General features: G+C 37.7%; 1 protein-coding gene across 1 annotated transcript; it reads left to right on the top strand.

Moving 5' to 3' along the window:
* Positions 1-163: 163 nt before the first annotated feature.
* LOC140890240 (uncharacterized) lies at positions 164-4,580 on the top strand. Its single transcript, XM_073297999.1, has 5 exons — positions 164-556; positions 640-2,591; positions 2,670-2,896; positions 3,013-3,454; positions 3,611-4,580. Exons 1-5 carry the CDS (start codon positions 164-166, stop codon positions 4,578-4,580), a joined length of 3,984 nt encoding a protein of 1,327 aa, XP_073154100.1.
* Positions 4,581-17,023: the final 12,443 nt, after the last annotated feature.

Here is a 17,023-nt window from a genome sequence, read left to right as displayed (position 1 = left end):
CCGGAACACCTTCCGGCCCCCCTTAACATTCTTGTTAGTGGTTTCAGGTCAGCAGCAGTTCATCTCTTATTTGAAGGAGTTTCTTCAGCTCGTCCAAGGAGATCACTTTATTGAGGTATATCAATTGGCGCCGTCTGTGGGAACATCGAGCTAAGACGTAGATATGGCAGGAAGAGGAAGAGGAAGGGGAAGAGGAAATGTGGCGGATATGACTGTAGATCAGCTCAGCCAGTTCATCACTCAAACGGTGCAAGCGGCCATGGGTCACAATCCACCACCTCCTCCCGTGGGTCAGCCAAACCCAATGGATGCAGTGTGGGAAGAGATTAGGAGACTAGGTCGGCAAGTAGGAGGTCGGCCTGGGCCTATACAAAGGGAAAGTCCTTTTGCTCGGGCTATTCTAGATGAGGAACTCCCTGCAAATTTTAAGCAGCCTACTTTAGGGGAGTATGACGGGAGCTCAGATCCGGAGGAACACTTGGGGAGATTTGAAAATGCAGCCTTGTTGCATAGATATTCAGATGCAATTAAATGTCGGGTCTTCCTCACTACTTTGGTAAGGTCAGCCCAGCAATGGTTCAACCTTTTACAGACCGTATTCAGAGTTTCAATGACTTCAGCTCAGCTTTTCTACACCAGTATGCGAGTAGCAAGAAATATTTGAAGACTTCTATCAGTTTGTTCAATATGAAGCAATCTGAGGTGGAATCGTTGCGGGAGTATGTTCAGCGCTTCAATACAGCAGCTCTGGAAGTACCTGCTGCCACGGCGGACACCTTGGTCAACTCTTTCACTCAAGGGTTGAGAGGAGGGGAGTTTTTCAGATCCTTACTCAAGAAGCCTCCTTTGACTTATGATGAGCTCCTTAGTAGAGCTGAGAAGTACGTGAATTTGGAGGATGCACAGAGGCAGAGGAGACAGGAAGGAACGTCTGGAAGTAAGCCTAGTGCCAAGGTGGGGGCAAAGGCCGAGGGGAAGACAGAAGGAGGAAGGAAGAGGGTGGCAGAAGAGATGAACAGGGCCAAAGGACCCTACCCCTATGTACCCCTATCGGTGAGCCTGGAGAAGGCAATGCAAGTATGTGAGGATAGGCGAGCACTTGTGAGGCCCCGCAATGCTGAGAAAGGCCCGCGGTTACCGCCATCTGACAAGTTTTGCGATTTTCATCAGGAGTATGGGCATATAACCAATGATTGTCAGAGGCTAGGTGAGGAGGTTCAAAGGATCATGTATGATGACCCTCGAATCAGAGCTGAGCTGACTCGAAGAGCAAATCCTCCTCGCCAAGGCCGAGCTCCCCAATGGAGGAATCAAAGGAATGAAGATAGAGAGAATCAAGGTGATCATCAGGGAAGAGCTCCTCCAAACGGTCGAGGAGATAGGGTGCAGCAGATTGCAAATCATCCCGATCGGGGTGTTATCCATATGATCTCCGGGGGTAGTACGGATGGAGATTCGGGAAGGGCTCGCAAAGCTCACGGGCGTAGGTTGGAAAGTTTTGAGGTAAGTTCGCAACTCAGCTGTCCCACTGACCCGAACATCAGTTTCGGAAGGGAAGATTTAAAGGATGTGGTGCTACCTCATAATGATCCCCTACTGGTCACCTTGACTATAGCCAATTATGACGTGGCTCGTATTTTTGTGGATACTGGGAGCTCAGTAAACATTATCTTTAAAGAAACTCTGGACCAAATGAAATTTGAAGGATTTGAATTGGATCCAATCACCACAGAGTTGTATGGGTTCACGGGTCATGCTCTGCAACCATTGGGACAGATAGTGCTCCCCTTGTCCCTTGGGAGTGGAGAGCAGAGAGTAACCAAAATGGCTTGCTTCACCGTGGTGGAGGCACCATCCTCTTTCAATGGAATATTGGGGCGCCCTGCCCTGAGTGATTTCCGAGCCGTGGCATCTACCTATCATCAAAAGTTGAAGTTCCCAAGTGGAAGAGAAGTGGGGGTTGTTCGGGGTGATCAGAAAGCAGCTCGGTTATGCTATGTGAATGAGGTAAGGATTGATTCAAAGAAGAAGAAGAGGGAGTTAGGAATGGTTTCAATAGGTCGAACATTGAAGGCACACGGACAGAAGGTGCTTCTGATGTCCGAAGAAGGTCATGAGAAGGTGGAATTAATCCCGGGAGCTCAGATTGTCAAATTAGCTGCTGATCTGAGCCCATCAGTGAAGCAAAATTTGGTTGGTTGCTTAAGGAAGAACAAAGATGTTTTTGCTTGGTCTGTATCGGAGCTCACAGGGGTCAGTGCAGAAATTATGGTTCATCGATTAAATATTCTTGCGGGAGTAAGACCGATAAAACAGAAGAAGAGACACTTTGGTCCAGACAAGGATAAGGTCATTAAAAAAGAGGTAGAGGAACTTCTTAAGGCAGGACACATTAGGGAAGTGCAATTCCCTACCTGGTTATCCAATGTGGTCCTCGTCCCTAAGAGTTCAGGCAAGTGGAGGATGTGTGTTGATTTCAGGGACCTAAATAAGGCATGCCCAAAGGATTGCTATCCCCTGCCTCGAATTGATCAATTGGTTGATTCAACTGCAGGTCATCAGTACTTGTGCTTCATGGATGCATATCAAGGGTATCATCAAATTCCTCTGGTGTAGGAAGATCAGGACAAAGTAAGTTTCACCACCTCTCATGGAACTTTTTGTTACAGAGTGATGCCTTTTGGTTTGAAGAATGCAGGGGCCACTTATCAAAGACTCATGGACAGAGTGTTTGCCTCCCAAATTGGCAGAAATGTGGAAGTTTATGTAGATGATATTCTGGTAAAGTCTCAGGATGATGTGGGGTTGCTGGCCGACCTAGAGGAGACTTTCTCGACTTTGAGGGCTTATCAGGTGAAGCTTAATCCGGAGAAGTGTGTGTTCGGAGTCAGGGGAGGTAAGTTTTGGGGTATATGGTTACTGAGAGGGGCATAGAGGCCAATCCTGAGAAGGTGCAGGCTATTCGATCCATGTCTGCTCCCCGTAACTTGCAAGAAGTTCAAAGGTTGGCAGGAAGGATTGCAGCCTTGTCTCGATTTATATCAAGATCAGCCCATAGAAGCTTACCTTTCTTCAAGGTGCTTCGCAAAGCCAAGAAGTTTGAATGGGATGATGAATGCGGGAAGGCATTTGATGACTTAAAAAGTTACCTAGCTGAGCTCCCTGTGTTGGCTAAGGCAATTCCTGGTGAACCATTGTACATCTACTTATCAGCTTTGGAAGGGGCCGTTAGCTCAGTACTTATTAGGCAGGAGAGAACAGCTCAACACCCTATCTATTTCTTCTCACATGCCCTTAAGGGTGCAGAACTTCGGTATTCAGAGGTGGAAAAGTTAGCATTAGCCTTGGTTATGACAGCAAGGAAGCTCAGACCTTACTTTCTATCACATCCTATTGTGGTGCTAACCAACAGCCATATTGGGAGGATATTAACTCGAGTTGATATTTCGGGAAGGTTGGTAAAGTGGACTACGGAGCTCAGTGAGTATGATATCCAGTATGAACCAAGGACGGCCGTTAAGGCCCAGGCGTTAGCTGATTTTATTGCCGAAACGAGACATATGGAAGCAGAGGATTTGTGAAAAGTATACGTTGACGGCTCTTCTAATAGTGAAGGATGTGGGGTGGGGGTGTTTTTGATCTCCCCTCGTGGAGATGAGATCAGATTAGCAGTTAGGTTGGATTTTCGAGCTTCTAATAACGAAGCAGAGTATGAGGCTGTGTTGATTGGCCTCCGAGCAGCTAAACAAGCTGGGGCAGCTCGGGTGCACCTCTACTCTGATTCACAGTTAGTAGCCCAGCAGGTAAATGGAACGTATGAAGTCAAAAATGAAAAGCTGAAGGAATATATGAGGACGATAGAGGAAGCTAAGGGTTTCTTTGATGAGGTGTTGTTTGAACAAATTCCGAGGGAGGACAATGAAAAAGCAGATTATCTCGCCAAGATGGCTAGCTCACTTCATAGCTGGAAGACCAGGGAAGTTGTTGTGCAAGTGGAATTGACACCCTCTACTGAGCTCGCACCATTAGCTCAGGAAGAGAGTGACTGGAGAAAGGAGCTCTTGGATTGCATAGAGAAGGGGGAGTTACCAAAGGATCCGAAGAAGGCATATCAGTTGAAACAGAGGGGTCTCCGCTTTGTGATGATGGAGGGAATTCTTTATAAGAGGTCATTTGCCGGACCTCTTCTCAAGTGTATAGGCCCCAAAGAAGCTCATTATGTCCTAAAGGAGATACACGAGGGGTGTTGTGGTAATCATTTAGGGTCTTATTCTCTAGCTCGTAAGGTTCTCTTGGCGGGATATTTTTGGCCCACTATTCTGAAAGATGCCATAACTTTGGTGACTTCTTGTGATAGTTGTCAAAGACATAGTAGACTTCAGCACCAACCGGCAGCGTTAATAAAAGGGATAGTAGCAGCATGTCCTTTCGATCAATGGGGAATTGATATTGTGGGTCCTTTCCCTCCAGCCCCAGCTCAAAAGAAATTCTTGTTGGTTGCCATTGATTACTTTTCTAAATGGGTTGAGGCTGAGGCTTTAGCTCGAATTACTGAAGGGGAAGTCTTGAAATTTCTGTGAAAGAATATTGTGTGCAGATTTGGAGTATCACGTAAGCTCATATCTGACAATGGGACGCAGTTTCAAGGGGCTCGAGTGCAAGCTTGGTGTAAAGAAATGAAAATTCAGCAACACTTCACATCTGTCCATTATCCTCAGAGTAATGGTCAGGTGGAGGTGACTAATAGGTCTTTGGTGCAAAGCTTGAAGACGCGTTTAGGCCAAGCCCAGGGAAATTGGGTGGAAGAGCTCCCTAGTGTGTTATGGTCATATCGTACCACACCAAGAATTGGAACTGGAGAGACTCCATTTAGTATGGTGTATGGAAATGAGGCCGTCCTGCCAGTAGAAATTGGAGAGGAGTCGGCTCGGATCATTTTCTATGATGAAGAAAATGGAAAGAGAAGGAGGGAAGACTTGGACTTTTTGGGTGAAAAGAGAGAAGCTGCTGCTATCAGGATGGAGGCATACAAGAACAGGATAGCTCGGTCCTATAATCGTCGGGTGCGCAGGAAGGATTTCCAGGTAGGAGATTTGGTGCTGAGAAAAGTTCAGGAGGTGGCTGTAGGGAAGCTAGACCCTAAATGGGAAGGACCATACAAGGTGGTGATGAGGCTCAGTTTGGATGCTTACTACTTGGAGGATTCAAAAGGAAAGATGTTGAAGAGACCTTGGAGCGCTTACAATTTACGCAAATATTATTCTTAAATATTGCAAGTTCAATTTTCCTTTAAGTTGTAATTTGTACAAGCTACTTTCTACGTTTATCTATAAGCAGTTATTTTTTCAGAAATATTGATGTAAATGTGCCTCAGCTCATCACCTTAGTCACGCTCCTTGAGCCCCTGACTTGGGTTCAGCTCATCACCTTAGTCACGCCTCTTAGGCCCCTGACTTGGGTTCAGCTCATCACCTTAGTCACGCTTCTTAAGCCCCTGACTTGGGTTCAGCTCATCACCTTAGTCACGCTCCTTGAGCCCCTGACTTTGGTTCAGCTCATCACCTTAGTCACGCCTCTTAGGCCCCTGACTTGGGTTCAACTCATCACCTTAGTCACGCTTCTTAAGCCCCTGACTTGGGTTCAGCTCATCACCTTAGTCACGCTCCTTGAGCCCCTGACTTTGGTTCAGCTCATCACCTTAGTCACGCTTCTTAAGCCCCTGACTTGGATTCAGCTCATCACCTTAGTCACGCTTTTTAAGCCCCTGACTTGGGTTCAGCTCATCACCTTAGTCACGCTTCTTAAGCCCATGACTTTGGTTCAGCCCTTTGCCTTAGTCTAGTCACCTCGACCCTGATTTTCGGGCGCAGTTCAGTTGCGGGTCACTTCATAGTGGTCTCATGTAGATGAGCTGGCGGTTCAGGAATATTGGCTGGGGAGCTCGGGAGCTCGGGAGTCCAATTAGGCAATCTGAGAAAACATTTTAGGTCAGCTCGGAAGTTTGGTTCCAGAGGCTCAGCTCGGCTCCGGCAGCTCAGCTCGGCTCCTACAGCTCAGCTCGAATTCCGGGTGTTAGTTTATTTTAAGACAAGTGCTTTGCTCCCCTTAAGGAGCTCAGCTCTGTTCAACGCCTCCGGGTGTTATCTTATTTTAAGACAAGTACTTTGCTCCCCTTAAGGAGCTCAGCTCTGTTCAGCGCCTCCGAATGTTAGTTTATTTGTAAATCCGTACTGTGCTCTCTCCGGGGAGCTCAGCTCAGCTCACCTTCGGGAGTTAGTTAATTTTTAAGCATTTATTTTGCCTCCCTTCAGGAGCTCAGCTCAGCTCACCTTCGGGAGTTAGTTAATTTTTAAGCATTTATTTTGCCTCCCTTCAGGAGCTCAGATCAGCTCACCTTCGGGGGTTAGTTAATTTTTAAGTATCTATTTTTCCTCCCTTCAGGAGCTCAGCTCAGCTCACCTTCGGGAGTTAGTTAATTTTTAAGCATCTATTTTGCCTCCCTTCAGGAGCTCAGCTCAGCTCACCTTCGGGAGTTAGTTAATTTTTAAGCATCTATTTTGCCTCCCTTCAGGAGCTCAGCTCAGCTCAGCTCACCTTCGGGAGTTAGTTAATTTTTAAGTATCTATTTTGCCTCCCTTCAGGAGCTCAGCTCAGCTCACCTTCGGGAGTTAGTTAATTTTTAAGCATCTATTTTGCCTCCCTTCAGGAGCTCAGCTCAGCTCACCTTCGTGAGTTAGTTAATTTTTAAGCATCTATTTTGCCTTCATTCAGGAGCTCAGCTCAGCTCACCTTCGGGAGTTAGTTAATTTTTAAGTATCTATTTTGCCTCCCTTCAGGAGCTCAGCTCAGCTCACCTTCGGGAGTTAGTTAATTTTTAAGCATCTATTTTGCCTCCCTTCAGGAGCTCAGCTCAGCTCACCTTCGGGAGTTAGTTAATTTTTAAGCATCTATTTTGCCTTCCTTCAGGAGCTCAACTCAGCTCACCTTCGGGAGTTAGTTAATTTTTAAGTATCTATTTTGCCTCCCTTCAGGAGCTCAGCTCAGCTCACCTTCAGGAGTTGGTTAATTTTTAAGTATTTATCTTGCCTCGCTTTCAGGAGCTCGGCCACCTTAGGGAATTCGGCTCGGCTACCTAGAGATCAGCTCATCTCAAGGCCTTTTAGGTGTTGTTTTATTTTTAAGTGGTTATTTTACCTCCCCTTAAGGAGATCAGCTCGGCCACCTAGAGGTAAGCTCAGCTCAATGCCTTTTGGGTGTTCGTTTATTTTTAAGTGTTAATTTTGCATCCCTCCAGGGAGCTTGGCTCAGCTCATTTTAAGGTGTTAGTAATCGCAACTCAAATTGTGATGACCTAAAAGAATAATAATAGAACTGAGTTTGCATAATCTGACAAAAATTTAAATGTTTACATCTCCAAAAACCCTAAATTAACTCTCATTCTCTCCCTCACCCTCATCCTCACCCTGTTCATCTGCGCCCCCACCCTCTTTTGCTGCCTCTGCTGAGGTAAGGGAGAGGGCAAACCCGTCTAGGTCCAGGAAGTCCACAGGGGTCCCTTCAGGAGGATAGCCTGCCGCCCTGAACTGCTGAGTGCAGCCGTCGAACCCTTTGGCCAGATAACCATAGGCTTGAGCAGCCACCTCGTCCATATACTCATCAGACTTCAAGAATGCCTCCTTGAAGCCTTCAGCTCCCTTGAAAAGCTCAGCTCGGGAATCTTCTAGTTCTTGAAGGGCCTGAGCAAGTTGATCATGGGACCCCTTGAGTTCGTCCCGAAGATTCTCCTTCTGCACCTCGGAAACCCGGAGGTCATTTTGATGCTTCAGCCGCTCAGTTTGGAAGCCCATCCTCATTTCCTCCATCTGGGCTCAGAGATTGGCTACCTCCTTCTCATAACCAAGCTTCGCCTCCTCCGCTAACTGGCTAAGCTCAGCAAAATGAGCTTCATAACCTCGGGCATCCTTAGAAAGTTGCTTTCGAGTCATGGAAGCTCGGAGGGACATCTCGGCGTTCAGGACAGCAGCCTAGGAAAGGAAAAGGACAATTAAAAGAGAATGCAAAAGAAGAACATAAAGTACTGAACAAAGGATGGTTACCTCAGCTGAGGCAGTGTTAGAATGTTGCATCAGCTCAGCCCATCCAAGGCTTTTCACATAATCGGCATCAGCCTGGGAAATCATATCCCGGAGGACTGACCCAGCCGTGGGAGTAGGCCCGACCCCCACAATGCGCAGGGCATCGTGGTACATTTCGAAGAAATTGGTCCTGCACCGGACCACGGGAGTCTGAGGCTTCTCCGCCCTGAACTGACGAAGGGGTGCCACCTCCGGAATAGAAGACTTCCCGGAGTCCAGCTCCACTACCTCCGGGTGAGGGCTTGATGGTGCCCGCCTTTTGGAGCCTTTGGACGGGGTGGCAGAAGGCTCTGGCTTGTTGGTGGCCCGTGGTGAAGGGGCTTTAGATTTGGCTGAGCTCCCTGCAGCTCGGCTCCCTGATGGGGCAGTTGTTTTCTTCTTCTCTAACATTCTCCTCATTGCTGAGTCCATAACCCTTTTTTCTGCACGAGACATAGGGAAGGTCAAGACAAGAAATGAGATAGCATAATATTAGTAAAGCGGAGCACATGCGGGGGAAGGGCCGTACCTAAGTTTCCTCGAACGGAAACATCTGCCGAGCTGAGCCCATGGTTGCAGAGCAGGTCCTCTGCCAAAAGGGCAGAGACATCAAAGCACCTTCCCCCTATAGCCCTTTGGGCTCCAGTAAACAATTTCCCTTGACAAAAGCCCGGGGTGGGAACAGGTAGGAGGGGGAGAACATCCCTCCAGGCAAAACATATGTCCCAATCGTCGGAGGGACATACAAAAAAGAAGGCATTTTTCCAATTTTTATTGAAGCTGGGAGAACCCTTAAAAAATTTACAGTTGGGTCGGCAGGAAAAATAAAAGGGGCCCTCCTCAGAACGTTTGGGCAGCAGGAAGTTACAAATGGTAAAACAGTTAACTTCAAAGCCTAGAGTCCTAAAAAGAACTACAAAACTACAAAGAGTTCGGAAGGAGTTGGGGGTGAACTGTCCTAGGTGAAGCTCATAATATCGGCTGAGCTGTTGGAAAAGTAAGGGGAGGGGAAATCTAAGACCTGCCTCCAGCTGATCTAAATAAAAAGTATAAAATCCTGGAGGAGGGTGGTTAGCTCGGTCTGTGGGGTCAGGAATGACAAACTTGTAATTTTTAGGGGCGTGGGATAGAGCTCTTATCTTCTCCTCATCCAAAGCATCCAGCTCGGAGGGGTATTGCTCATACCACGGCACCACAGGGGCTTCAGGGTCGTAGCCCAGGTCATCATCCTGAGCAGGGGATGATGCGAAAGCAGGATCCTGGCCTGTAGGCTCTCCTGCAGTAAGAGCGAGGGAATCAAATCGATCCACCTCAGCAAATACTTCGTCTGAGCTTCCAGAATAAGCTCGGGAAGAAGTAGCCATGAGGAGTGTTTACTTACTTAGGGAGCTCAGAAACTTTGAGAAGGGAAGAAAAGCAAAGGAGATCGGAAAAAGAAAGGAATTCAAGAGAGAATTCACGAAAACAAGAGACGGAGAAAGTAAAAATGAAATTTTTACAGTGAGGCCTATTTATAGAAAGTTCGGATCAATCCAGGTCGTTGATCTTGGGACAGGTGGACGGCTCAGATCGAGTAGAATTCAAAAAAAATTACTGTTACATAGTACTGGCCGGAATGACAGCTGGGCTCGGTGAGGCACCTTAGCTCGGCATCCACTTAGGGTCATCTCAACATAAAAACGAATTTCGAGTCTTTGACCTCAATTCGACTTTTAGGGGAGGGACTTGTGATACCCCGATGAGGAAATCACCTCAGCTCAAAGACGACCCTAAGATAAAGATCAATCCTTAGATAGACAGGATGGTCCAGGAGGTCGGCTCGGGAGATCCGTCAAGCTCCTCCACCACCATCACCCAGCTCGGGAGCTCGGGAGCTCGGGAGCTCAGTCAAGCTCTTCCACAACATCATCCAGTTCGGCTCGGGAGCTCAGCTCGGGAGCTCGGGAGCTCAGCTCGGGAGCTCAGGAGCTCAGCTCGGGAGCTCAGGACCTCCTTCAAACTCCTCCACCATCATCTCCATCTTAGGTTGGGAGCTCTGGAATTCATCTCAGCCCCGATGTCAGTAGGGAGTTAGCTCGGTAGAGGGGTTGGACAACCTTGATGAGCTAGCTAAGATGTTAGGATCAGTGCTCGGGTTGAGTTCAGGGGTTCAGCAATAGATCACTCATCCCTTTTCCATATGACCTCAGGTAGTATAGCGTCCTCATGATAACAGTTCAGCTCAGATTAAATGTTTGTTATTTTCTTTGTCAGACAAGATTCGGGCGAGATCTCAGCCTAAATATTCGGGATTGTGATCCCGGGATTCACGGATTCTTGATAAGGAAGGTAGGCGTTAAATCCGGAGTTCTCTCCTATAAATACCAGGTTCATTTTCATTATTTGCATCCTAATTCTTCACTCGTGGGCACACACCACTCTCTATATTTTCGCTATCCTAACATCTGACTTGAGCGTCGGAGGAGATACGCCGGAACACCTTCCGGCCCCCCTTAACATTCTTGTTAGTGGTTTCAGGTCAGCAGCAGTTCATCTCTTATTTGGAGGAGTTTCTTCAGCTCGTCCAAGGAGATCACTTTATTGAGGTATATCAATTTTTTTCATTAATAAGATCGATCGAAAATATATCTTATAAAATTATTTCATAAGATAAGATAGTTTTATATATAATTCTTGAGATAATTTTAATAGGAGTGTGTTTATATATTTGAAATTTTAATTAGTTATGATTTTATATTGATTTAACATTAATCAAATAGATACCATTTTGTTGGGTTCAAAATATAGCGTTAAGAATTCGAAACCAGACCGATACGGTAAATTAGCCATGGTGCACATCTTCATTCGATTTTTTTTATATAAATATATAATTTTTTTCAATTATCAAAATGTGTTATAGCATTTGTATCAATTAATTTGTTATAAATGTTTTATTTATTTTTAAATCTATGGAGTTATTATCTTAAAAAACATTTATTGATTTATTATAATTAGATCAAGATATATTTGTTCATCTATATATATATATATATATATATATATTCTTTTATGGTGCCCAACACTATATGCCCACTTCATGTCCATCATGTACAATAGATGAGTTAACCGGTACAATAGATGAGTTAACTTGTACATGGTGGGCATAAAGTGGGCATATAGTGTTGAGCATCATAAAAGAACTCTATATATATATATATATATATATATATATAAGTAAAGTTTTTTTTACCAAAAATAGTAGTTTCTCATCAAAACATGTATACTATAAAAAATAATTTTTAACATTAATTATATTTACCTACCAAATCTAAAATTAATTTCAAAATTTTCCAACTTCATATAATCATATTAAAATTTAAACTAAGAATGTTGAGAATACAAAATAACTTTAAATATCTGAAACATTTAATTAAATTTTTTATTTTTGGTTTATCAATTGTTTCCTTATTATTTTATTATTTATCAATAATTGATATAATTTAAGAATATAATATTCATATTTATTTATCATATATTTATGTGAGTATAGTGATTGTTAAACAAAATAATATTAATATATTTGTACATGTGATCAATATAATAAATAAATCAATAAATTATTAACAACTATACAATAAAGAACATAAGTTGGAACGGATAATATATATATATATATATATATATATATATATATATATATATATATATATATATATATATATATATATATATATATAGAGAGAGAGTTCTTTTACGGTGCCCAACTCTATATGCCACTTCATGCCCACCATGTACTATAAATGAGTTGACCGGTACAATTGATGAGTTGACTTGTACATGATGGGCATGAAGTGGGCATATAGTGTTGGGCACCATGGTGGGCATGAAGTGGGCATATAGTGTTGGGTGCCATAAAAGAACTATATATATGACAAACACTCCTATGAGACGGTCTCAAGGGTCATTTTTTTTAGACGGGTCTCTTGTATGAGTTATCCATTAAAAAGTATTACATTTTATTCCAAAAGTATTACTTATTATCATAAATATGGGTAGGGTTGACCCGTCTCACGAATGAGACTGTCTCACAAGAATGTTACTCTATTATTATTATTATTATTATTATTATTATATATATATATATATATATATATATAAAACAGAATTTTTGCTTAAAATAGTAGTTTCAAGCCAAAATATGTGTAGTACTATAAAAAAAAATTATTTTTTAACATTAATTATATACATTTACGAAATCTAAAATTAATTTCAAAACTTTCCAAATTTATATTAAAATTTCAAAACAATTTATATTAATTAACTTAAAAGTTTTGATAATATAAAATAACTAAAAATATTTGCAACGAATCAAGAAATTTCATTAATTTTTTTTAAATGAAAAGTTTTTATTTTTCATTTATCAATTATTTGCTTATTATTTATCAATAACTGACATAATTTTAAAAAATAATAATATTCATAAGTAGTTCTCATATATTTAAGTAATTATATTATATTGATTTTAAAATAATAGTACTATATTTACACACTTGATAAACATAATAAATATTATCATAACTAATTTTTTTCTGATAAATGTCATAGATAATTATAACAATATAATAAAAGATATAAATTTTAACAAATAATAACAAAATAAGTAAATATATAATTTGATTAGTCATTACTCATTACGAATTTGAATAATTAAATAAATAAATAAATATTATCAATAAAAGTTAAAATAATTATTTGAAATATTATTAATTTAATTTTAGTTAATTTTACATATATGTGTATTTAAAAAATTCATTAATGACATATATATTATAATTTTGGTTCAAAATATGGCATTTGAGTAGATATTTCAAATTTTAAAATTTGATTGGATGTTTCAATATTTCGGTTTAAAATCATATCTATATCTATATATATAAGTGGAGTTTTTGCCATTTTTGGCAAAATCTCGTCAAAACCGTATTTCTAAAAACAGAAATAAAAAATTTCATAATTAAATCACAATATTCATGTAATTAAAAATTTCGTAATACTTGTATCTATATATTTATATACATATATATACATTTAAAATTACACAGGATTATTTTCATTATTCCTTTGATTTCAGCATTCTCTTTCTAATATATTTTTATTTTCCAAAACATTTAAAAATCATGAATAAGAATTTCAATTAAAATCCAACCTAATATTCGACAAATGGAAATATTGAGAACAAAACCGGATATAAATATTGTATTTAAAAAATCATACTTTTACAAATTATTAAATCAATGTCGCATATTTTGACTAAGGAGGAATATTACAAAAAAATCCAATTCCAAATTTTATCACAATATTTATGTAATTAAAAATTACATAATATTTGCATCTATTTATATACATATATATCAATTTAAAATTACACAAGATTATTTACAATATTACCTGATTTCACATTCCATTTATAATATTTTTTTTCCAAAAAGTTTGAAAATCATGAATTGACATTTAAAAAAAAAATCAAAGATTCGAAAAATTTATAATATAAATATAAACATATATATATATATATATATATATATATAGACATATAAACATCATTTCGTAAAATATATATCAATATTTAATTACGTATGAATATTTACACACACACACACAAATATATATATATATATATATATATATATATATATTTATAAATATATATATATACAATTATATAATTTTCTTAATATTTGTGTATATTTCTGTAATCTTTGAATACATATATATATATATATATATATAATTCCGTAAATAAAAACTATACAAAATCAATAATGATTTTTTAGCCGGCAATTAAATACTATAAAGTCTAAAAATAACAAAAATATAAAATATTTTCGATCTTGATTACAGAATTAAATCCCAATATTCATGCAATTAAACATTCCATAATATTTGCATCTATTTATATACATATATATCCACTTAAAATTACACAAGATTATTTAAATAATTATCTGATTTAAGCATTCCCTTGATAATATTTTCTTTCAAAACAAAATTTAAAAATCATAAATAAACATTTAAAGTTAAATCCAACCTAAGATTCGAAAAATATAAATTTTAAGAACAAAATCGGAAAAAAAGAATGTTTAAAAAAATAATACTTTTACAAATTATTAAATCAGTTATTTTATATTTGGCATATTTTGATTAAGAAGGAATCTTTACAAAAAAATTCAAATTCCAAACTTAATCACAATATTCATGTAATTAAAAATTACATAATATTTGCATCTATAAATCCGTAATTAAAAACTATACAAAATCACTAATGAAATTTCAGTCCGTTCTTAAATACTATAAAATCTAAAAAATAACAGAAGTATAGAACATTTCTAATATTGAGTTGAGCACAATAATTGTATAAATATAGTTATATTTTCAACTTCAATCAAATAATCACAACATAGTCTTAACTCGGTACACGCGAAATGACACATTTGTTCAAAGTTATTCGTGAAATAAATCATTCAGACTGACATTGAGCACTGAAATTACGATTAATATGTTGTTATGATCTACCTCCATATAAAAGCTAGGAAGATCCGACAATGGAATATACCTATTCCAAGATGTTGAGGTACACAAACTTTGTGTGATTTATATTCATCTTCTATTTTAATTCGATTTGTTATGTTTTCTTTATGGAAAACCTTTTGTGATTTATTTTATCATCAATCTAACTTTGATTTATTATGATTTTTCTCATTTTTAGAGAACACGCATACATGCAACCATAAGGGTTTTAAAATCTTGATATGTGATAGTAAGTCCAACAAGAAAAATTCAACAATAAACGTTGTATTTAAAGAAATTTTTCAAAATTTATAAGATAATTTGTTTGTTTTCTAATTATATGATATATATAATCCATATTTTGATTATTCGTTCAAATGTTAATTCTTACTATTTTTTATCATTAATTGTATAAAATAACATCATGTGCATCACACGAAATATTTTTGTTTTAAGAATTTTTGCCGTTTTAAAAAGCATTTTTTAAATATTATTCTTATTACTCACTGTAAAATTAAATTTGTTTATATTTTAATTTTATTGTCAATATTTTTATTTAATCCAATTTATTTATATTATACACAAGATATAATTCGTGCATCGCACGGGTGAAATACTTTTTTACTAAAAAAACTGTAGTTCCCGCCAAAAGTGATAAAATATAAAAGGAAATCTTTGTCATTGTTACTACCAACCATATTAAATACATTAGGCGAGTTGGTAAGGCCTAAGGTGACGTGGAAAGAAATTTTTCAGCGTTGCGAGTTCGATCCTCGTGTGGAGTATATTTCTTGCTGAAATATTGTGGGGTATGCTCTGAAGATTTGCCACGTTGTTCCCTCCTTCAGGTCTCTGCCGCTCGTGCACATCCCTCGATTTAACCCCTAAATGAGCCAATGGACCTCTGACTCATGTGGGATGGGGTCTCCTTCGGAGTCAACTTTTTTTTTGATTAAATCAATATTTTTAAAATAGAAATTGCATTTAATGTCCATATTAATTGTATTATGTTAAATAATTCTTATTTGACTAATTTTTTATATTTAATTATGTATCACTTACAAATAATAATATTGTAATGGTTTATCATATTTTTTAATAGACGTGAAAAATATTGGTTTATTAATCATTATTATATATAACAAGAGTTTTTGTCATATTTGAAAAATATTATCACAAAAAATAATTACTATAAAAAATATTTATCAATATGATAATTTATCAATTTTCAGTTCAAATTTGAAATTTGATTAAATATTATCATTATTTTTTAATTTTATTAAATTTTGTTGTGTCCATATATATGTGAAAATTTCTTTGATAAATATTATATATTACCAATGAATCAGTTTTGGATTCAAAATTTGAAATCTGATTGGATGTTATCGATATTTTTAAATTTCATTTAATTTTTTGTGTCAATATATATTTAATATTTTATAAATTCTAAATACGATATATTGGGTCTAAAAATTTTAATCGTATATTTCAATATTTTTTTTTAGATTTATACGATATATAGTAAGTTATCTTCAAACATAGTAAGTTCATGTCAAAACATAATTATTAAAAAAAGGTGATTAATAATGATGATGATGTTTTTCAGTTCAAAATTTGAAATTCAATTAGACATTATTATTATTTTAATTTTGATTAGTTTTTTTGCGTATAAAAATATCCATAAATATTATATATAATAATGTACCAAATTTTCGATTTACAAAATTTGATAGGATGTTATCATTATTTTTAAATATCAATTAATTTTTGTGTGTCATTAACTCAATATGTATGTGAAAATATCTATAAATTATATATAATGATAGTGAGTAGGTTTTTTGTGACTTGTTAGACGGTCTCACGGATCATAATCCATGAGACGGGTCAACCCTACCCATATTTACAATAAAATATAATCGTATTGACATAAAAAACAATATTTTTCATGGATAACCCAAATAAGGGGTTATCACTGATTTTTTATTTCATTTATTTTGAGTAGGTATACTGTGAGACGGTCTCACGGATGAGACGAGTCAACCCTACCCGTATTTACAATAACAATTAATACTTTTGACATAAAATATAATATTTTTTAATGGATAACCCAAATAAAATACTCGTCTTACAAAAACGACCCGTAAGACATCGACCGTCTCATATGAGTTTTTGTCTTTTTTTTTATGTCCACTTATATGGAAAAATTTTCCTAACATGAAAATAAAAGTTGTATATTATAATATACCAATTCTTAGTTTAAATTTTGAAATTTGATAGTATATAATCATTACTTTTAAAATTTAAATTAATTATTGTATTCAGATATATATGCGAACTCATAAATTTTATATATATGTTAATTAACC

This window comes from Henckelia pumila, chromosome 3 (assembly GCF_033568475.1).
Source record: "Henckelia pumila isolate YLH828 chromosome 3, ASM3356847v2, whole genome shotgun sequence".
NCBI lineage: Eukaryota > Viridiplantae > Streptophyta > Magnoliopsida > Lamiales > Gesneriaceae > Henckelia > Henckelia pumila.
This window is presented reverse-complemented; position numbering and strand designations above follow the sequence as displayed.